The sequence below is a fragment of the Carlito syrichta genome, unplaced genomic scaffold (assembly GCF_000164805.1).
Source record: "Carlito syrichta isolate Samal-C Ts95f unplaced genomic scaffold, Tarsius_syrichta-2.0.1 Scaffold309783, whole genome shotgun sequence".
Lineage (NCBI taxonomy): Eukaryota > Metazoa > Chordata > Mammalia > Primates > Tarsiidae > Carlito > Carlito syrichta.
This window is the reverse complement of record NW_007253879.1, coordinates 123401-146888: the sequence shown is the minus strand read 5'-3', so window position 1 is coordinate 146888 and position 23488 is coordinate 123401. Positions and strand designations below refer to the sequence as shown.

Here is a 23488-nt window from a genome sequence, read left to right as displayed (position 1 = left end):
ATGTGGAAATCAATTTTCTTAAAGATGCACTACTCTTTAAGTCTTTTTGTAGCTTGAAGACCTTGGGAATATTTGAAATATTAAAAAAAATTTTAAACATTTACAAGGTTTTTAAATGTGATTTTTATTTCTGGTTACATGGAAGACAAGATGTCCAGAGACATCTTCTAGTATTGAACTAAAAATTCTGGATTAAATATTTTAAACATTTTTTAAATACTTGTCTAAACTGCTGGGAAGAGAAGGGAGATCCGTGTCATAGATAAGAAAGTAAATATCCAGAGGTAAGCATATCTGGTTATCCTAAGTGCTCATATGCTGTGAGAACAAACAGTGTGAGGCCTGTGAAAGCTGAAGGGGTGAACTGGAAAATATCCACATCAAGGCAGGATCCCTGAAAAGTTAAACTGTCAGATGACTCAACGAGATTGGTACTGGGGGGTACTTGTATCAGGGTTCTACCAGAAAACAGAACTACCAGAGTACCAACAGTGACAGCTGCACAGAGAATGCCTTTGATTCTTTTAGCTGAGTATCGTCGACTACATGTGACCACTACCCAAGGCCATCGAACAAATCACCTGAAGGAACAAAAGGAAGCCGTTTTTGGAGTTCACAGTGGTCAGGAATAGTCTGAGTTCCGCCAGCCAAAGTGGAACTCCCCTGCAATTCATAGGGTGTCAGAATACTCAAATGGTACTAGTCTCAGTGTTAAAATAAGGCTCTTCTGTGCCAGCCTTCCAAAGTGTAAATACATGCCTGTAAAGGATCTCATCGTTTCCAAGTAACTTGTGTCCCATAACAAAGCTCAAGAATAAATATAGGATATTGAATAAACAAGGGAAAAATTACAATGTATAGCATACAGTATAAAATTACCAAACATTCTAAGAATGCACACATGGAAAACCCAACTCATAATGAGAAAAAAAAGTCAGTAAGGAGAAACAGACCAAGAAATGACAGATGACAGAATAAGTAGACAAGGACATTATAGCAGCTGTTATAGTTATACTTGCTGTGTTCAAGATAGTGGAGGAAAGCTTGAGTGTAAGAAGAACATGGAAGATATAAGAGACTCAACTGGGCCGGGCTCGGTGGCTCAGCCTGTAATCCCAGCACTTTGGGAGGCCGAGGTGAGTGGATTGCCTGAGTCCACGGGTTCGAGACCCACCTGGGCAACTTGACGAGACCTCATCTCTATAACATTCAAAAATTAGCGGGGCGTGGTAGTACGCGCCTGTAGTTCTAGCTACTTGGAAGGTTGAGGCGGAAGGATCACCAGAGCCCAGCAGGTTGATGCTGCGGTGGCCAGGAGCGGCCACTGCACTCCAATCTGGGTGACAGAGTGAGACTCCAACTCAAAAAAAATAAAAATAAAAAAGAGACTCAACTGAACTTTTAAAGGTAAAATATACAAAGTTTGATATACAAATACATTAACGGAATTTAGAGCAGATTAGATACAACAGAAGACAAGATTAGTGAACTTGAAGACAAAGCAATGAAAACTATCCATAATGAAATGGAGAAAAACAACTGAAAAATTAGCAAAGCATTAATAAGCTGTGTGATTATGTCAAGCAGAATAATTTAAGTGGAACTGAAATTGAAAAATATTTGAATAGTTGTTTACAAATTTGATTAAAACTATAAATCAGCAGATCCAAGGAAGCTCAACTAACTGCAAGAACAAGAAACAGTTGCTTCTGGGTGTAAAATATGCATTTTAAACTAGTGTTACTGCCCATTTTAAAAACATATCACATATAACACAGCACTTTCCTACTGTACACTTGAAACATGGTTATTGCCACTGAGATGAACTTACTTTTTTTAAAGCAGGATTTAATGAGAGGACAGAAAACATCCCACAGTGGGAGGGGACCCGACGCAGTTTCCCAAGTTGAACTTTTGATTGTGGTGATGGTGGCACACCTCGATGACTTTACTAGAAAATCAAGTTTGTCTGTCCCAAGAAGAAACTTTGTGCCTAGTTACTTTCTCTCAACTCTTCTCCAGTCCTAGATTCCTAATCAATCTGTTTCTACAGATTTGCCTATTCTGAACATTTCATGTAAGTAGAATTACACAATATTTGCAATTTTGTGACCAACTTCTTTCACTAAACATGTTTTCAGTGTTCATTCATGTTGTACCATCTATCAGCACATGTTATTACTGAGTAACAAACATTCCATTGTATGGCTATAACAGATTTACCTATTGGCTGACAAATATTTGGGTTGTATCCACATTTTGATTATAATGAATTGATCCCTTTATCAAATTACTCTTTATCTTTGATAGTAAATACTTTGCTATGAAATATACTTTTATATTAATATGGCCACTCCAACTTACTTTTGATTTGTGTTAGCATGGTATACTTTTCCCTGCTTTTACTTTTAATCAATTCGCTGCTTTATAAAATGGTTTCTTATAGGAAAGATATGGTTCTTGCTTTTTTAAATAATTAATAATCTGCACTTTAATTGGCATATTTAAATTAACAATTACTGTGATTATTGATGTAATTGAGTTATCTAATTTGCTATTTGTTCCATTCCTTTTTTTCTTCTTCTCTTTGGTCTTTTTCCTTTTCTGCCTAGTTTTGGATTAACTACTTTTTATAATTCCATTTTCCCTCCTTTGCTGGTTTCAGAAAGTAAAAGTTTTAACCAATAACAGCATCTGTTTTGGCTCCCTGTTAGGAATACACAATCATGAATGAGAAAAAAATGAAATAGACACATTTATATAAATGCAATTGTAAAATAGTATTTTATTATTTTTAATATAGTGCTGTAACATTTCATAATATTGCATACTGCTCAAATGTTGGTTTATTTAGTTAGGTAAGAATATCTTCCCTTCACCTTAATCAAAATACAAAGACACACTACCCTTTTACAGCCCTATTATATTGGCTCCTAAAATGTCACATTTCATAAAATAGTAATGCTATAAACTGAAATAAAGGTCCAGAACAATTGGATTTCACAGTTTCACAATTAAGCAGCCAGAAGATTGCTGAACAGCAACAAAAATTCACTAAGACTTTTTATTACTTTTTTCCATAATGCTCCTTTTAAAAAGAAAAAATATAAAGGCAAAGGTAATAAATGCTTCTTTTAGTCCTTTATCCAATAAATCAAACTTTAACTGAAAATAGGCTTTATAGTTACCAAATGATCTGTTCCGTGCCAGCAGATGTTATTACTTACTTCTTTCTTTTTTTGCTTTCTTGTTCCGGGGTTACCAGTAAGAGAACAAGTGACACTAAAATTTAAGGATACTCTTAAAAATTAAAAAAGAACCTTTCAAAATAAAACCTATAGTAAAAAGACCAAGTCAGTGAGTCAAGTGCTTACAAATGAAAAACAAGTAAGCATAATTGCATAGATTAACTGGTAGAAATTTAAATTCAGAAAAAATACCAAATTAAAATAAATGAAAAGGTCTCTTTCAAGTGTCTTCTTGATAGCTGCATTAATGCTGCATGCATTTCCCTTTATAACACATTTAAACTTATTTTTTTGGCACAGTTTCTCTCATATTTAAGTATAACAAGTCTTGGAAAAGTAAGTTAAAAAAAGGATTTTTTTTTCCACAAAAGCCAATAATGAAAACACATTTCTGGAGCATTTCCTGATTTATTTTCCTCTTCTTTGTTTTTTTTTCTGGGCAGGGCTCTGCCTGATGGAGCATCTTAAATGGTACACTTGAAAATAGTCATATTTTTAAACAATTTTAATATACTATTTGTTAGTCTTGATCCAGTCAACTCATTAACAGGCCAAGAGCTAATCCCAACTACTAGATAGTGCCCTATGCATTCCATTATATTTAAATTACCCAAATAATATCAGGAAATTAAACACAATTTTGCATTTCAATGTGTATGAAGTATGTTCATATCCTGTACTTAGAGATAAAACATTCACTTCAACTGGCAAAAAATTTTTTTTTAATTTCCTTCATAGGTCATTCTATGTGTGTGCATGTGTGTGCATGTACACACACACATATATTTGTTTCCTTCTATGGGAACTATTTTGTTCGAAAATTTTGGCTTAGAGATTTCTTATAGTGACTATAGGGTCCTCCAAATAAAAGCAGGCACAGTTGGTTAGTTTATGAATAATGCTGCATTATCAATTTCAATGATTAGAGAATACCCTGTCACCTGATACTTAGAACCACCTGCACCACAAAAAAGTGTTTATCTGATAAACTCACATCAATTTGGTAATCTTTAATATAACTACCCTGTTTCTTTTAATATACATAATGCAAAAGAAAAACCTTTTATATTCAACTATCTAACTTCTACTACAATAAAAAGAGCACAGATACAATCCTCTACTCAACAATATAGAAAAGGGTTGGCAGAAGCAGTCAGCATTACGGACCCCATAAACCTGTATTTCACAGATGTAGGTTTTAAGTGTCTTGCCAAAAGCTTAGTTTCATGATATATAATGTACAAAGTGTCATACTATCTACAAGTACTCCTATATACATTTTCCTCTTGGAACATGCCTCTGATTTCCAGCAGAAACATTACAAATGCTATGTTAAATGAAATCTTTCTTTACAGAATAGACTATGAATATCAAAACTGCTCTTGTTCTCATCTTAAAAGAGTTGTAAACTACGTTTGAAATAAATATTCTAGGTATATAACTGGAAATGTAAATAGCCAGCATATAACTATAAATTAAAAGATTGAGTTCAGCAGTACCTTATTTGCTTAGAAAATTCTAATAAGCATAGTACTGTGAGAGTTTTACACACACACACACACACACACACACACACACACACACACACACGAATCTATAAATAAATATATATATAACTTTTCTATGGAAATCTTTCTTTAAACTTTTATAGTTTGAAGAGGTTTTGCTGTTAAGTCATAAAACACACACATTATATTGACCAATGTGATACAAATGTAATCTAACACAATTCATAACAAGCAGCAGTATGACCTTCTGAATATTTCTTTAAAAATTCTAATACAGATTCAAACCACATTAAAGAATCCTTAGCAATTTTCATTATCACCATCATTTGGTGTCCAAACAGTAAATGCATTTAATAAAATTTAATACATAACAAGGTTACTTCTTCAAGATAATTTTGTCATTCAAGTACCTCCATTTATTATTATACAGAGAATGAAACTTTTCAATTACTGCTCTGTAAAATCAGAGAACTAATTACAGTATTATTTTAGATATGCAGCACTACGTTAGACTCATGAGGGCATCCCTGTCATGATGCTCTTTAAAATGAAGAGTGAAAAAAAATAATAAAACACTATTTCAAAGATGGTAGCATATTTTGTAGAAATACAAAATGTACTAATATAATGACATATCTCAAAAACAAATGTTTTGGAAGGTAATCTTTGTAATGTGTTCAACATGAAGAACAGCTCTCTTCACAATTGCCACATTTTAACGGATTATCACTATAATATTTCTTCTATGTTTTATAAATAAATGTTATAGGTTTTCTGTTGCTTTTTTTTTTTTTTTTTTGCAAAGTATAACCTACAGCACAGTGATTTATAATTTAAGGTAATAAATATTTTCACATTCTAATTTAGTTATTACACTATTTCATGCTTCTGAAGCTTTTTTGTTTTTATTTCTGCTTCAAGATAGAGGTAGATTTAGTGGAGACTGGGTGTGTTAAGACTTACTGCCAAAATGCAATTATCCAAAGCTGTACTGCTAACATGCAGTTCTCAATAATGCTTGAAAAAATAAAGAATCATCATGGAATACATTACCAAAGTTATCTTTTTCAAGCTTAAGTTATTAAATAATTGCATAATGTTTTTAATTGTTCACAAATAGATACAAAAGTCCAACAACAAAAAATACAAATACAAGAACAAAAAACCCAAACAACAAACTACAATGAAAGGTTGCATTTGAATGGAAACTTTTGTTTCATTTTGCTTTTTTTTTTGAGTTGGAGTCTCACTCGGTCGCCCAGACTGGAGTGCAGTGGCCGCTCCCAGCCACCGCAGCCTCGCCTGCTGGGCTCCGGCGATCGTTCTGCCTCAGCCTTCCAAGTAGCCGGAATTACAGGCATGCATTTGAAAAGTGCAACAACTTCTTTATTTTCTGATCTATGTAAAAAACATTAAACGTTCCTACTGACACTGTAACAAAGAGGAGATGTGTGAAGCTACCCTTCTCAGCCATTGATTTTTTTTCCCTCCACCAAGTTAAAGTTGAAATCCATCCATTGGTGCTTCTTGCTGCTGAAATACAAACTGTTGTTGGCTTTCATCCACCTGAGGTACAATGCTGGGGTCATCTTCTTCTACACCAAAGTAATGTTCAATCAGATCAAAAGCCTTCTGATAAATTTCCTGATTTTCATGGCTTTGCAGAAACTCAATTTTATCCAAACCTATTATACAAAACACACATGGAGAAACAACTTGTTACTAAAGTTTCAGTATATGTTTAAATCAAAAAAACAGTAACATCTATCACTTCACTGCTATTCAGGACTGCTATTCTTAGCACATATTTTTGCACATATTTTGCACACACACATATTTTGTCAACACACGTGACATATACTTTGAGACTGAGAGGTGGGCAGTGTGACATGAAGAAGGGCCACAAGCCAGGGAGTAAGACCACCTTGTGAGTTGTGTGACTTTGACCAAGTAAGTTGCATTCCTCTGTCTTTAGTTTCTCCATTGTAAAATGAAGTTTTAGATTAAGTAACTCCACGGGTCCTCTCCAGAGTAATTATGCTAAATAACAAAGCAGAAAAACAGAAAGCAACCAAATAGAACAAACAAGCCAAAACATGTTGAGCCAGTGGATGTCAGTATGAAGAAACAAGTGAAATCTACAAATCCATGCTCTTTTTCACACCAAAACACCCCATATGGCTGCTATATGACTTAACAAAAGTACAATTTGTAAGTGAAACTGAAAAAATCTCATTTTGAAAGTATGAGGAAAATCTATTAACACTCTGTTTTACTGCTTACAACAAAAAACTCTGCACCTAATTCTTGGCAATGCTAGAGATATTTTTCATTTAATTACAGATAAACCACTTCAACTGGATTATGTGGAATAAAGCAGCAGCAAAGTAGTCATATCTATACACAATCACAGGAAAGCCAAATCCTAGTCTAACTTGGGTTCAGAATAATGGCTACAGTAATAAGCCAGGCATGTTGGCTTATGTGCTTTGGAAGTTAAAGATGGGAGGATCACTTGAGAGTAGGAGTTTAAGACTAGCCTGGACAACATAGCAAGACCCTGCCTACACAAGAATTTTTTAAAAGTTAGTGGTGGTGAGCACCTGTAGTCCCAGTGGGAAGATCATATGAGCCCAAGAGTTTGAGGCCGTAGTGAGCTACAATCACACCACTGTCCTCCAGCCTAGGCAACAAGTAGAGACCGTGGCTCAAAAGTTAAAAAAAATATATATATAAAAAAATTCTTAAGTCCATTATTACTATTTTGTATTATGTAATGTCTTAATCAGTGACATTATATAATCTGAAATAAAGACTAAGTAACCTCTCAGGCTTTGAGAATCATAAGCAAACATTTGAGTCAGACGTACAATATAAGGGAACTTAGTAGAGAAAAGTGGATATTTAATACAAATACATTTTTTACAAAAATCAATTTAGATTCATGCCTTATCTAAAATAAATTTCATATGAACTAGGTTAAATGTTTTAAGAATTCAATTTAAAAAGCCTGACCAGTAAAAAAATTAATTTTCATCAAACCTCTGTGGGGGAATTACATTGCAAATTTTGATGAACAGAAGACTAGACTGAGCTATTTATATTGGAACATACAAATGAACATGATTTGTTTTATTAAAATAAAAAAGGCTGGGAGGAAAGCCATTTCAAAATAAACAATTATAAAATACTATAAAATAGACTAAAATTATTACAAAATAAGAGTCCGGTAGGTAACTGAACAAAGTACAATAAATATGCAACTTGGGTGAGAAAATATGCTAATATATGAAAAATAAATACTACCCTCTATATGAAATACCAAGAAATGCACAGACAAGCAATATGATGACACCATTTTACATCTGCTAAATCAGCAAAATCAACAACATGACTATGAGGTTGTGGAGTTGATTTATACAATGCCAATGACACAGTCATGTCACAGGTCTTCAGAATGCAATGCCAGAAAACATATCAAAAGCTTAAAGAAGCCAGGCTTGGTGGCTTATCCTGTAATCCCATGCTTTGGGAGGCTGAGGTGAGTGGATTGCTTGAGCCTGCGGGTTCGAGACCTGCCTGGGCAACTTGGCGAGACCTCATCTCTACAATAAATCAAAAAAAAAAAAAAATTAGCTGGGCATGGTAGTGCACGCCTGTAGTTCCAGCTACTTGGAAGGCTGAGGCGGAAGGATAGCCGGAGCCCAGCATGTCAAGGCTGCAGTGGCCGGGAGTGGCCACTGCACTCCAGTCTGGGTGACAGAGTGAGACTCCAACTCAAAAAAAAAAAAAAAAAAACAACTTAAAGAGAAGTTTGTGCCTGTTTGTGCCTAAGACTTTTCACCTGCATTCCTGAAAATTTATCCCAAGATATTAATTTCATATAAGAAACAAACTTACATGCAGAAAGATGCTTATGTTGGCATATATAAAATGATAAACAAAATGGAAACAAACTAATGTTCAACAATGGGTGTATGGTTAAACCTGAACTCAAATGGCTAAAACTGTACTTAATATAACATGTGACTATTATAATCAATAAAAATTATATAGACATGTAAAATTTCTCTAAAATATTAAAAGGTAGAACACAAAACTACACATACAGTACAACTGAATAAACACAAAGCATGTGTGCATAAGGACAATGTAAGAAGAAAGGTAAACAACAAAAATAAACTATGTGGGTAATAAAAGTATGGGAAACTTATTTTAAAACTATAGTATACTGTTTTAACAACAAAAAATGTTTATGGAACTAGAGGGGGGAAATGTCTATGACAGATAGATAGTTAAGAACTGACTACTTACCATATGCTTCTTCAATGAGAGCACAGTATGGATTAATGCCTATTCCATTCTGCTTAGATTCTTGTTCCCCAAGACGTAAAATATTTTCAAGTCCATTTAAAGCCACTTGGACTATTTTGGAGTCCATAACAGTCAAAAGGTCACAAAGTGGTTTAATGCAGCCTAAGGCTACCAAATACCTTCAGAGGATAAAAAAAGAAATGGCAAAGGAAAAAAAAAGATTTCAAAACACTTAAATAAATACTGCTTATGACAATGACACAAATATTCTTCATAGTGAAATATTATATAGGCAATCCAAAGTACTATTAAAAAGTACTCCTGCACAAATTCAAACATTTCATTTAAATTTTCATTTACCTAGAAACCTGAAAAAACTTCTTTACTTACCTATTCTCTAATTTAACATAACTAGTAATAGATAGTTTTGCAAATACTACAAAATACACACACAATATACATAGGTATGTGGGCCTGCTTTTATATGATACATGAGCACTATGAAAAGGGTTCAGGTCAGGCACAGTGGCTCAAGTATGCAATCCCAGCACTTTGGGAGGCAGAACTGGGAGGATCGCTTGAGCCTTGGAGTTCTAGACCAACCTGGGAAACACAGCGAGTCACCCATCCCTACAAAAAATAAAAAATTAGTCAGGTGCAGTGGTATGCACCTGTAATCCTAGTTACTTGGGTGGCTGAAGCAGATGGATAGTTCAAACCCAGAAGATTGAGGCTGCAGTGAGCTGTGACCATGTCACTGCACTCCAGGCTGAATGACAGGGCAAGATCTTGACTTAAAAAAAACAAAGGGCCGGGAGCAGTGGCTCAAGCCTGTAATCCCAGCACTTTGGGAGGCCAAGGTGAGGGCACTGCCTGAGCCCACAGGTTCAAGAACAGCCTGAGCAACTTGACAAGACCTTATCTCCACAATAAATCAAAAAAATAAATTAGTCAGGCATGGTAGCATGCACCTGTAGTTCTGGCTACTTGGAAGGCTGAGGCAGAAGGATCACCTGAGCCCAGCAGGTCAATGCTGGGGTGGCAGTAAGTGTGCCACTGCACTCCAGCCTGGGCTACCGAGTGAGACTCCAACTCAAAAAAAAAAAAAAAAAAAAGAACAAGATACAGCCCCTCAGTATCATGAGGGATTGGTACCAGGACATCCCTCCCTCCATACCAAACTCCACAGATGCCTAATTTATTTCTATAAAGTTGCATAGTATCTACATACAACTTCATGTAACTTCTGGTATATTTTCAGTCATCTTTAGATTACTTATAATACCTAATACAATGTAGCTGCTATGTTAATAGTTGTTACACTGTATTTTTATTTGTATTATTCTTTATTGTTGCATTGTTATTTTTTGTTTGTTTGATCTGCAGTTGGTTGAATACACAGATGTGAACCCAAAGACAATACTACCATCACTATCCATTATGAACTCATTTAAAAAAACAAAGAAACTAGATTAGAGGGTTAAGACCACACAACTTTTACTGAAGAAGCAGGATTGGAAACCTGTTTGACTTAAAAGTCCATGTACCTACTATTTATGCTGTCAGTGGAATGACTAAACTAAAAAAGGCCTCGATTCAAAAATCTAATATTAAAAAAGGATAATAAGAGTTAAGATACTATCCACAGGCGAGGTAACAACCTATCAGGAGACTGTTAGTTACCATGTAGACAAACATCTATTTAAATTTTATTAAAATAAGTGGATGCTTAAATTTATTTGCCATTTCTATATAATCAAGTTACATTTTTGTGACTTTAGTAGTCTAAAAATTATTTAAAGTTCATGATATGTACTCTGCAAATTAACAAAGACTGTTCCTTGGCAGGTTTTTAATTTTTGATTTTTCATAAATAGCCTACCAGAATGATGCTAATTATAATTTAAATGAAAACAAATTAGGCATTGTAAATATAATGCTGTCTTTTTATATTAAAAATGTTTATCAAACTGACTCAGAAACAATATTTTAGTTTCATCCATAAATAAAAAGTATGTTTTTTCCAATTTTTTCTCATTGATATTTTAGAAGTAACAATTTTAAAAATCTGGATCACACCTTATTTGCTCTGGAGTGCCTCCTGATGTTGCATTAGTTATAGCCCAAGCTGCTTCTTTTCTGGTGCGAAATTCTGCTTTCTGAAGAATCTCAATCAAAACAGGAAAAATGTTTGCATCTATAACAGCCTGAGAGGAAGAAAAATGCATAATCAGTACAAATACTGTTTCTAGCTGGGCTCGGTGGCTCAGCCTGTAATCCCATGTTTTGGGAGGCTGAGATGAGTGGATTGCCTGAGCCCATGGGTTCGAGACCTGCCTGGGCAACTTGGCGAGACCTCATCTCTACAATAAATCAAAAATGAGCCGGGCGTGGTAGCACACGCCTGTAGTTCCAGCTACTTGGAAGGCTGAGGCGGAAGGATCGCCGGAGCCCAGCAGGTCGAGGCTGCAGTGGCCGGGAGCAGCCAGTGCACTCCAGTCTGGGCAACAGAGTAAGACTCCAACTCAAACAAAAAAACAAAACAAAAAAAACAAATACTGTTTCTAAACTACTACCAAGTAGAAGAGTCTTGAAACTCAGTGGTTTCACAATGTCAGGAGTTTTGGAAATACATTTGCAAATATTTGATTTCTAATCTGTCAACAAACTTTACGTACTTTCTCTTTTTAAAAGGAAATTAGCTTTTTAAAGACCAAAAAATAAAAGAATACAAATTTTATTTTTATTTATTTATTTATTTTTTAGTTGGAATCACACTCCATCGCCCAGACTGGAGTGCAGTGGCACACTCACGGCCACCCCAGCATTGACCTGCCGGACTCCAGCGATCCTTCTACCTCAGCCTTCCAAGTAGCTGGAAATAAAGGCACGTGCTACCATGCCCGGCTAATTTATTCATTTATTATAGAGATGAGAGGTCTTGCCAAGTTGCCCAGGCTGGTCTTGAACCCATGGCCTCAGGCAATCCACTCATCTCAGCCTCCCAAAGTGCTGGGATTACAGGCTGAGCCACCAAGCCGAGCCAAGAATATAAATTTTAGAGATAAGGCACAAAGCACATGACTGATCAAAATGAGTAAGTGATCACTGACTCAATGAGCTTGATAGAATCCTAATAAATCATCAAAAGCCTTGAGAAGAAGGCCCCTGCCTAACTCATGTAAAACTAAGGCAAAACAATTCCTTTTTTTTTGAGTTGGAGTCTCACTCTGTCGCCCGGACTGGAGTGCAGTGGCCGCTTCCGGCCACCGCAGCCTCGACCTGCTGGGCTCCAGCGATCCTTCCGCCTCAGCCTTCCGAGTAGCCGGAAATACAGGCATGTGCTACCATGCTCGGCTGATTTTTGGATTTATTGTAGAGATGAGGTCTTGCTGCCCAGGTGGGTCTTGAACCCGCAGGCTCAGGCAATCCACTCACCTCAGCCTCCCAAAGGCGCGGGATGACAGGCTGAGCCACCAAGCCCAGCTAACAATTCCATTTTAAAGACCATCATGTGTCAGCCACTGTACTAGGCATTTATATATATATAATTGCTACTCCTCACTAGAATAGTACATGCAAACATTATTTTAGAAAAAAAGAAAAGCCAGGTTCTTTAAAAGACTTCCCAGGATTTTTTTTTAAAGCATCTTTTTAAATAACTCACTTAAAAAAAAATCACTGATAAAATGCTGGCTTTTGTCTAAACTGGCTTATCAGACCTTCCTGTTCTGTTCTCAGATCTGAAAGGTATTTACCTGAATCTGAGCTCTATTTCCAGCAGTGATGTTAGAAACAGTCCAACAGGCTTCTTTTCTAATTGACTCCTTTGGGCTACTCAATAAATGTAAGAGACAGGGTAATGCAGAACAATTCAAAATTACCTAAAACACGTTAAAAATAAAACAAAATTTTATAGTAAATTAGCTACATAAAATTCTAATGAATTATTTAGAAGTACAAAAGCCATTCTGAAAAATAAAATTAAGAAAAATTCCCCTTAAAGTAAACTTGAGCACTTGCTGTTGTCTATGCCCCTGCTGTTTCCAATACTTGTCTCATGCTGTTGTCTATGCTCCTGCTGTTTCCAAAACTTGTCTCATGCCAGGGTGGGAAGTATCCTATTCTCAAGCACTAAAATGCAAATCACAGGTTCCTTTAAATTACAAATGCACTTAGAGTTCAAGAAGCTTGATAGGATCCCAATAAACTAATATAACTATTTGGAGAAAGACACTGTGACCGAGGTCAGGAGTTAACCTCTAGTTTTGCCAAATGTATTAGGGAAAAAATATACATATCAGATTGTTTGAGAGTGTCTACTCTATGACCATTAAGAAATCCTAGGGTATAGAATTAGTCTGTTTCATAAAATTTTTTACTGTTCCATTCTTCTTTTGTAAAGAAATATATTGTGCTTTGTCCCTTGACATTCCTTATTCCATTGCCAAGATTATGTTTCTATATTCAAAATATCCCAGAAATTTATATTAAGTTTATTTGGTGAGGAATGTATAAAGTAAGTCACTGGAAATTCAGCTGAAAATGCAGTGTATGTTTAGAAAGGCATTTCCATTTAAAGAGTTATTTTAAATGAGTAATTATCAAAGGTCAACTGTTTACTAACTTTGGTGAATATCTAAATGGAACTTTAAAGGATTAAAACTGAAAATAAATGTAGGCTAAAATAAAAATATGCTTTAAAGTGGTAAACAAAGGAGATTCTAATCCTTACAGCAATGGAGAATTCAAGAAAGATGGTGCCTCACATCTAAAGGCACACATGACATCACACCTTCTTTGACATCCCACTATCCTCCAAGACACAGACATATACACATACACAATTATGATGATGCTAAAGTTCTGGTTAATACGTAATCAAGTGATATGAAACATAAATACATTTCTTAAAGTTCATTACATTAACAATGTATTATGATAAAGTCTGAGCTCACCTGTGTTTGAATATCATCACCAGTCACAATATTACCAACCGCCCTTAATGCAGGTGATACAACTTTATAATCATTGTGCCTAAAAATAAAGATATGAACCAAAATGCCAGGAATTTAAAATTTACATAGAAGTTGCAAAAAAATAGTACAAACTTCCATATATTCTTCACTGAGAAATACTATTCCAGTTTCACTAATTATCCCAATAAAATTTTCATAACAGAGCATCTAATCCAGGATGATGCACTACATCCAGTTTTCACATCTCTCAGTCTCTTTCAATCCAGAACAGTTTCTCGGTCTTCCCTTGATTGTCATGATTTTGACATTTCTGAAGATCATAAGACAGTTATATATGGGATTATCCAATGTTTCCTCAGATTAAGATCCAGATTATATACTTCTGGCTGGCATATCACAAATGCTATAATCTTTTCATTACACCTCAGTGGTGCTGAACTCTGTCACTAATTAAGATGGTGTCTGCCAGACTTTTCCACTTTACCATTACCGTTTTTTCCTTGATAATTAATATTTTATAAGAGAATACTTTGAGACTGTGTAAAAATTCCATTTCTTAACTTAGTTTTATTGTACCACCAGTTTTAGCATCTCTTAATGCTGTCTGAAATATTAATTACTAGTATTGTTACCAACGTTGCTTTTCTAACACTATCATTCCAACAACATGCCTTATCTATCTACGTATCTTAGTGTGGTCCCATGGTGTTTCCTACTGTATTCAATAAATTATACCCTAATATAATTTATTTCAAAGCTTAAATTACCCCAGATTTGGACAGTGAGATCCCTCTCAAGCAGGCTTCTGTATTCTTTTGACATTTCTCCATTCTCTGAGCACTCATTACTTTCTGTGTTCATCAGTCATTTCTCCAAGAACCCTGGTTCCTTTCGATGGAGAGTGGTGCTCAGAAACAGACTGGACATGCAGTGTGCTCAGCTTATTACTATAGGAGTGTTACTGCTCTCAGACCCCTTAAGAAAACACACTCCTTCACTTACGTACACACACACACAAACACACACACACACACATATATATATATTTTCCTTTCTCTACACATATCTGTGTTAAGAGCCATGCATCATACTGATGATTCTAGTTCTATCTGGAATCATCCGATTATTTGGGCTTTCTTCTTTTTTTAATCTTTTTTTTTGGTCAGAGTCTCACTCTGTCACCCAGATTGAAGTGCAGGGGCATGATCATGGATCACCACAACCTTGACCTCCTGGGGTCAGGCAATCCTTTTGCTTCAGCCTTCTGAGTAGCTGGAACTACAGGTTTGTGCCACCATACCCAGCTAATTTTCTGATTTTTAGTCGAGACAGGGTCTTGCTATGTTACCCAGGTTGGTGTCAACTCCCAGCCTCAAGCAATCCTCCCACTTTGGACTTCCAAAGTGCTGTGATTACAGGTGTGAGCCACCACGTCTGGCCTCCGAATCTCCTTCTACATGGCCAGTCTTCTAACTCAGCTAGGCAGCTACCCCATGATGTGCTGGCTCCCATCCCTGCTCCAGCCTGCTTGTCTGCGCACTCTGGTGGGTGCCATCCTCAAGCTGGGGCTCTGGTCCCTCCACTGGACCTACGTGTCCACCTCATCCATGCTGTCCTCATGCTAAAGTCCCAGATCCTGTCAGATTCCTCTTCCTTATGCCACCTACTTCCTTTGAGCCTACCCCCATGGCTTTTTGACAAAAAAGAAAGATAACACATTTTTTAAAAGGAGGTGAGAGGATGAAGAAGCTATAACATCTTTTTAAAACAAGTGTTCTTAAAGGGTTTTAACTTCTTAGTACAAAAAAACTGTGCTTCTTAAAGAAAATAGCTCTAATAGCCCAGCAAAGATAAATATATTATCTTTAATACAAGTGAAATTCTAAATGATGTTTACTACATGAACTTTTACTCAAATTAATTATTATGCTGGATAATAAACTAAGATTTTTGGTTCTGTGAAAGCGGGAATTGTGTTCTATAGTTCATTAACAATGTCTCATACAACATCTTAGCAGATAATAGACATTTCATAAATACTTGTTGAATTTGCTCTTATTCATAAACAGAGCTAAGGAAATTAATTTACAAAATAACCCAAACTACACGATATAAGATGTAAGTTTAAGAGTCAACTTTTAGAATTATAGCTATCCTGTTAGGTGTAAGGGCAATAGCATTTTAATTCTTTCTGAAGACACTGACTCTCAAGATGTTTATCAGGTCATTATTTTAATTGCTAAACTTAATACACAATCATACAATTATTAAGCATAAGTGATAGTTACATCAAAAGTTCCACCAATCTTCGACAGACTCCAGAATCAATGACTGCTTGAATCTTATCATTGGGTCCATCGGAGAGGTAAGAAAGGGCCCAGCACACATCTGCTAATACATCTGGGTCACTGCTAAACAACAATCGTGACAGGACATTTAGGCAAGGGGAAACCTGCAAGGGAAGAAAGAGCCAATATCTAAATTTTTTCTCTAGCTAAATCCTAAGTTTCCTTAGAAAAGCATATAATTTCATTTTAAAACAAAAATTTAATGCCATAAAAATACTAGAAAAATTAAAATATATTTTTCAAAAAACTATGATTAGATATATGAACGTGAAACTGATCATGTTCCTATTAACCTTTATATTGAATGACACATGGTAAAGATTTTTAAAAAATAAATAAAATATATATTTAGAATCTCTTGTCCAAATCATCCACACAACAAAAAAGAAAAATCAAACTGAAAAATCTCAAATGCTTCAGTTAAGTTTTTAATATAATAATCATGAAGCACAGTCTAACTTAAATAAGTCTCATTGTACTCATCACATGTACTTTATTGGAAATACATTTAATAGTCATTTAAGGAGCAATGGTATTGAAAATACAAAAATAAATACATTTGTGAAGGGTCTTAAAATAGAAGTCACTAGACAACTATATTTCTTCCTAACTTAACAAAATCCTAAATCTTCAACTAAAAACCAAACACAAGACAACAGAGACTTCTAATCCCTCAGGCAATAATAACACAACTAATCAGCCCTGAGTGAGCAAGCCACTTCACTGCCCTAAGACTCAGTTTTCAAATCTGTAAACAGAGAAACTAAATAAGATAAATTCTATGATCTTCTAGTCTTCCTGTCAGACAGAGCTAGGTTCAGACACTGCTAACTAGTTATGTGACTGAGGGAGAATTACTTAACATCTCTAAACCCTAATTTCTTCATTTGTAAAACAAGGATAATCTGGTGCCATTAAGTTAGGAAGAATGGAAACCATGTCTGACATATAGGAAGCAGTCAGATGTTGGCTTTTTTATTCCCATGATCACTACTGATGCTAGAATCCTTAAAGTTGTATTTTTAAATCAGCAACCTAACATATCCCATCATCTCTCTGTTAAAATTATATATATCACAAATAAAAAGTGATGATATCTTTTTTATGTTCTATTATTTTAGGTGAGTTTTCCCTTTACCTCTGTGTCAAAGATTGTCAGTATATAAAGTATAATCCTCTGAAAGTAGCTATCATCTCTGCTGAGCCTCTCCTCTAAGGATGGTGCCAGGATCCCGGTACACAAATCAGTTAGCTGACATAACAGGTATGTCCATATATAAGTTGGTAAAAACAACAACAGCACAACTGGATCCTTCTCTAACAATTGTGCTCCCACCTTTGCCAACTGCCTCTTTCTTGAAAAGAGACATCAACTTTTTTTAAAGCAAATATAAGGTTCGGGGTTTAAAAAAAAAAAAGGTGCTGATTTATACCTGTTAACTGAGTTTTTAAAAAATGAAGTACTATATATTTTTCATTTTAAAAGAGCAAAGTAAAACATTTCTGTTGTACTGTCTTCTCAGAAACAAGGAAAATAAACAGAAATACAAATTCCAACTTTGAAAAAACCAGTAGGCATTTTAATTCTGCCCACAATGCAAAAAGATTAAAGTGAATAAAGGAACTGACTTATAAGAGGAAGGAAAAGTGAAACCTTACTGCCAAGAGAGGGAGCTACCAATAAGCAGGAAGCTAATTTATTCCCTCACCCTCACTCCCAAATGCCTCAGAAATCAGAGGCACCAGGTATCACAGAAGGCAGGAAAGATGGTGCTAAAGTGAAAAGAAAAATTAAAAATCTGAATAAGAAAGCAAGTCTTGCATTCTCAATGCTACCAGAGACTAGAGGTTTATTTTACTTTAAGAAGAAGAAAAAACAAGATGTGAATCACAGACACTAAACTTTAGGATATCAAGTACAATAGGGGTTGAAACGAAGCAATGAATTGGAAACTAGATTAGGTCTTCAGACTGATTAGTGAGAACCTCTGGCCCTCCTCCAATGCCAGTTCCTAGGCATCCAGTAGCCAGGTGTGTTACCTTCTCTACTCCTCAACCCTATCTACTCACCTTTCAGCAAAAGAATGGAAAATCTGTCTCTGGAAAAACTGAAAGGTCTCAGAAAAGAGACTGCAATTTAGATTTCCTCAAAGAAAATATGGTTTTGCTGCCCATTTGTCCTACAATGAGCCCATGAGAAAACAAGCCCCACACTCATTTCCCAATCAGCTTTTTGGTGCCTCCTCCTAAATCTATACAAAGAGGCAAAAATCATCAGATAAATGAATAGGGAAGAGATTAAGACCAACAATAAACCATCAACAAAACAAAAAAGTACAAAGAAACAGAGATATCAGGAAAAAAAGACCACTTGAAAAAAACTGTAAAATCTCAGATACATAAGTCAATTTGTTGGGTCCATAAAAGAATAGAATTCAACATAAAGATGAGCACCCAGAGAACAAGAAAAATAATTCTTAAAAATGTAAACTATGACTCTGGAAATGAAAATTTCAGAAAAAAAGTGAATGATTAAGAAAAGTCTCTCAAAAAGATCACAGAAAATTTACCTACCAAGTCTTAAACCCTATAATATTATATTATTTCATAAATGTGGAATACATCAGTAAATAAAGATGACAAAGAGTTACATGTTTCTAAAGAGTTCACTTTTAGTGGAAAAAACTTTTTTTAACAATATACATAATAAATAAGAGAATACATTTTATGTTAAAAGATAATTTGGAAAAACTTAAGAGTAAAATGAGGGGTTTAGAAATACTTGGACTGAGGGCAGTGACAGACTACATTATTAAATGTGGTGGTCAGGGTAGAGCTCATGGAAAAGGTAACTTCCAAGCAAACAAAGGAGATGAGGGCATCAGTCGAATAGTTATCTACAAGAAGTGTGTCCCAAACCAGTGGTTCTCAAAGTGCAGTCCATGGACACCAGAGGATTTCTAGAACCCTTCTGGGAGATGTGTGATATCAAAACTACTTTCATTATAATACTGATAGATAACTGGTTTTTTTCATTTTGTTGACATTTTCATTAAAGGTACAGAAGCAATGGTGGGTAAAATTATTGGCACATTGGCCCAATCAAGGCAGCAGTACCAAATATACTATACCTCTTTGTACTTACCTCCAGCTAAAAGGGTAGGGGGTGGGGAAGAGCCAGTTTTATTTAAGAACTAACTTCAATAAGCAGTGAAAATGTTATTAAATCTCAACACTTGAGTTCATGTGTTTTGAATATTTTATGAGCTGAAATGAGAAACATGCATAACTTTTCTTCTTTGGCAAGCTGCGAAGTACACCTTGCTCAAAACTTCATCCCCTAAGATACATACTTATTCAACCAAATTTCTGGTTAAAATTGTAATTTTGTTCTGTATTTTATTTTCACACATCTTACAATACTTTAAATGAGTTTCTTGGTTATATTATGTATTCATTAATAAATATGGAACAATATAGGCATAGAAGGTTGAGAAAGTTTTATGAACTATGATTAAATATACAACATGCCATAGGGTATGATAAAAGATACACAGACCATGGTACAATGAGATTTTTAAGTCATGCCTGTGGTTTAGATGAAAAATGGCTAAATCATGAATTCTTAAATCTGGAATGGTAAAAGTATAAATAAAAGGCTAATTCATGTATCATGTTTAGAAGCTTATAATTTTTTTATCACCAGAAACTTTATCATTAGATCTTTAAGAAATTTTTAACTTTTCTTAGTGTTAGTCATGTGTCTCTTTAGTTCACATAGACACTAAATTCAAAAGAAGAAGAATGATAGTCTAAAAATTTACCGTCAATCTAACAGTACTGTAAGAAATAGAACTAAACTAGGAATTTATTAATAAATTAATAATAATAAATTAACTAATTTATAATCCATCTTCCAGGTCAGGCATAGTGGCTCACACATGTAATCCCAGCATCTTGGGAGGCTAAGGCAAGAGGATTGTCTGAGCCCACGGGTTCAAGACCAGCCTGGGCAACATGACGAGACCTCATTTCTACAATAAATCAAAAAATTAGCCGGGCGTGGTGGTGTGCACCTGTGGCACCAGCTACTTGGAAGGCTGAGGTGGAAACATCACTTAAGCCCAGAAGATCAAGGCTACGATGGCTGTGAGCATGCCACTTCACTCTAGCCTGGGTGACAGAGGGAGACTCCGACTCAAACAAACAAACAAAAAAATGTATCTACCTGGAGACAAAATATTAGTAGATATGAAAAAAAGATCTAAGAGAAAAAGTTATGTGGGAAAGTCCTTTTTGGGGATGTCAATTGTCTATAAATGAAAGAACTAGACTAGAGGATTTCTAAAGTCCACCCAGATACAAAAATATCTGCTTATAGCAATTGCCTCTGGGCACAGGAATTTGAGGTGCAGGAGGAAGAGTAGAAGGGAAATGTCATATTCACTGTAAATGTTCTGGGTTTTGTGTATATCTAAATATTGTCTAGTCAATATAGAAAATAATTACAATAAAGAAAAACATTCCTTAATCTGTGTTATTTTCTCACACCTTACTAAAGTTTGGAGGAGGGTTTTTGCCTCTACATAAATTTGAGAGGGCCCATACAGCATTTCTGGTGGTTGTAAGTCTGTTTGAATTCGTTAATAACCTGCCAAGAAAAAGAAAAAAAAAGATTGTCACTATGCATTCATTTTTCCTCTTTAGCTTTCCACTATCATAAAATTTCTCTTCAATATATTTTATAAGCTAGTCAAACTGATAAAACAGGAAAAGAGACTTTAAAATTCATTGTTTTCAGAAACAAAAATAAACATTATAATTCTATTTTCTAAATTTGAATATGTGATCTGAATGGATTCTTAAAAGAAATCATGAAACACTTTTAAAATAAAGGGTGGCATGGGAAACGTACCTATTTCTACATACAATAAAAAGAATATTAGGTCACTTTTAATTATGAAAACAATTCTTAATACAAATTCAGAAAGCAATAAATACAGGATATAATTAAAGACTGCCTATTGACAAGGGAAGTTCTATTTATTTTTAACAGACTGTGCATGTCTTAGTATTTTTGATGTGGTTTGATGTCTGGTATCTCCTAAGAAATTGAGTATTTAAAGTAAGAATTTTTCTTCTCAGTTTCCTAAGGAGTTCTACAGATTTCTTCTCAACACAATGTTATGTTTGAGTTATTTGTATTTAAATAGGAGATCCCCTAAAGTAGTAGTTCTTGAAACTTTAGAGTTGTGGACCCCACTGAGACCATAATGAACCCTTACCTCAGAAAAAAAGCACATACACCAAAATTTTGCATGCAATTTCAGAAGTTTGTTAACCTCTTAAGGGCCTCCACAAACCTGCTAGAAGTACAGAGTACCTAGGGTAAAAAAAAAATCCCTGTTTTAGAGTGACATAAGCAAAAATGATACAAAAGGGAACTCTGGAGGTCCACCTCTCCCAGAAACAGCAGAAAACTTGAAAACACTGTCAGGATCAAGTTCACCAAAACTCCAAAAGATAATCAAGAGTTTATGGCAACTAAGAGAACTTTAAACCAAAAAGGGGCTGAAAAGTGGTAGGAAAGCTTTCTGGCTTGCCCAACGCTCTCCCCAGCATGACAGCAGCCTTGGAGAGGGTTGCCTGGGTTCCCACTGTGGGTTCCTGGTTCCGGAGGGAGCAGAACAGACCTGGTTTCCAGGGAATTGTGTTTGCCTCTTTTGACTCCCTGTAAAACTGATGCAAGGGACTTCACCTTTGTTTTTCCTAACTGGGAATTCTCTCAGGGTAGAAAAGTAGATATGGCTATGTAGATAAGAAATGTTCCTTAAAAACATCACAAGGAAAATGAGCAAGATGTTAAAGCCTGCGACAAAGGATATTCTTGAGGCAAACACCACACTGAAAGTCTAAGTGGAAAACTGAGGTATAAGAGACTCTGATGAAAGAGGGATCTGGAAAGCTTCCACATGTATTAGACAATCTGAAAAACCACACACATGCCAGGGCAGAGTGCATCATCAGATAAAATCTGAGGAGACCTTAAGCTTCCACCCCTGGTTGGGCTTTAGGCTCAGCACAAGCAGGGAGTAAAAGCAAAGCACTGAAGGCATGGCTCAGCCTAGAGACAGTCTGTAAAGACCTGGAGACACTGACTTCCCCATTTTCCATATTATGATAATCAAAATGTTCAACTTTCAACAAGAAACTATAAGGTATGCAAAGAAAGAAATTAAGAAATGTGACCCATTAACCAAACAATAAATAAATTGAAAGAAACTGTCCCTGAGGAACCACAGACACAGGATTTACTATACAAAGATTTTAAATTTATCTTAAATATGCGCAAAAGAGTTAAGGACCTATAGACAAAAAAACTGAAGGAAACTTGAAGAATAATGTCTCAACAAAAAGAGAATATCATAAAGAGACAGACATCATTTTAAAAACTAGATAGAAATTATAGAAGTGGCTGGGCACAAAGGCTCATGCCTATAATCCCAGCACTTTGGGAGGCTGAAGTAAGAAGATAGCCTGAGCCTAGGAGTTTAAGAACAGACTGGCCAACTTGGCGAGGCTTCATCTCTACAATAAATTTTTTAAAAATTAGCTTTGCAAGCAGGGCTCGGTGGCTCAGCCTGTAATCCCGCACCTTAAGAGGCTGAGGTGAGTGGATTGCCTGAGCCCGTGGGTTCAAGACCCGCCTGGGCAACTTGGCAAGACCTCATCTCTAAAAAAAAATTAGCTTTGCATGGTGATGTGCGCCTGTCGTTCCAGCTATTAGAAGGCTGAGGCGGAAAGATGGCCTGAGTCCAGCAGGTTGAGGCTGTGGTAGCCAGGAGTATGCCACTGCATTCCAGCATAAGCAACAATGTGAGACCCCAACTCAATAAAAAGTTAAATAAAAATAAAAAGAACCTGCAGGAGTGGGTTCACTCTCTTCTATTAAAAAAAAAATTAAGCTGGCTCGGTGGCTCAGCCTGTAATCCCGTGCCTTTGGGAGGCTGAGGTGAGTGGATTGCCTGAGCCCACAGGTTCGAGACCCGCCTGAGCAGGCGAGACCTCATCTCTACTATAAAATCAAAAAA

The 23488-nt window shown here is 35.6% G+C and overlaps 1 protein-coding gene across 1 annotated transcript in view; it reads right to left on the bottom strand.

Annotated features, from left to right (window-relative positions):
• Positions 1-6091: 6091 nt before the first annotated feature.
• KPNA5 (karyopherin subunit alpha 5) overlaps positions 6092-23488 on the bottom strand; it is a 45468-nt gene continuing 28071 nt past the window's right edge. The window contains exons 8-14 of the mRNA XM_008067827.2: positions 20949-21048; positions 16338-16501; positions 14029-14107; positions 12829-12954; positions 11150-11277; positions 9071-9249; positions 6092-6441 (exon numbers count right to left, since the gene is read on the bottom strand). Coding sequence (XP_008066018.1) covers positions 6254-6441; positions 9071-9249; positions 11150-11277; positions 12829-12954; positions 14029-14107; positions 16338-16501; positions 20949-21048 — 964 coding nt within the window. The 3' untranslated portion in view covers positions 6092-6253. The remainder of the gene's footprint in view (positions 6442-9070; positions 9250-11149; positions 11278-12828; positions 12955-14028; positions 14108-16337; positions 16502-20948; positions 21049-23488) is intronic.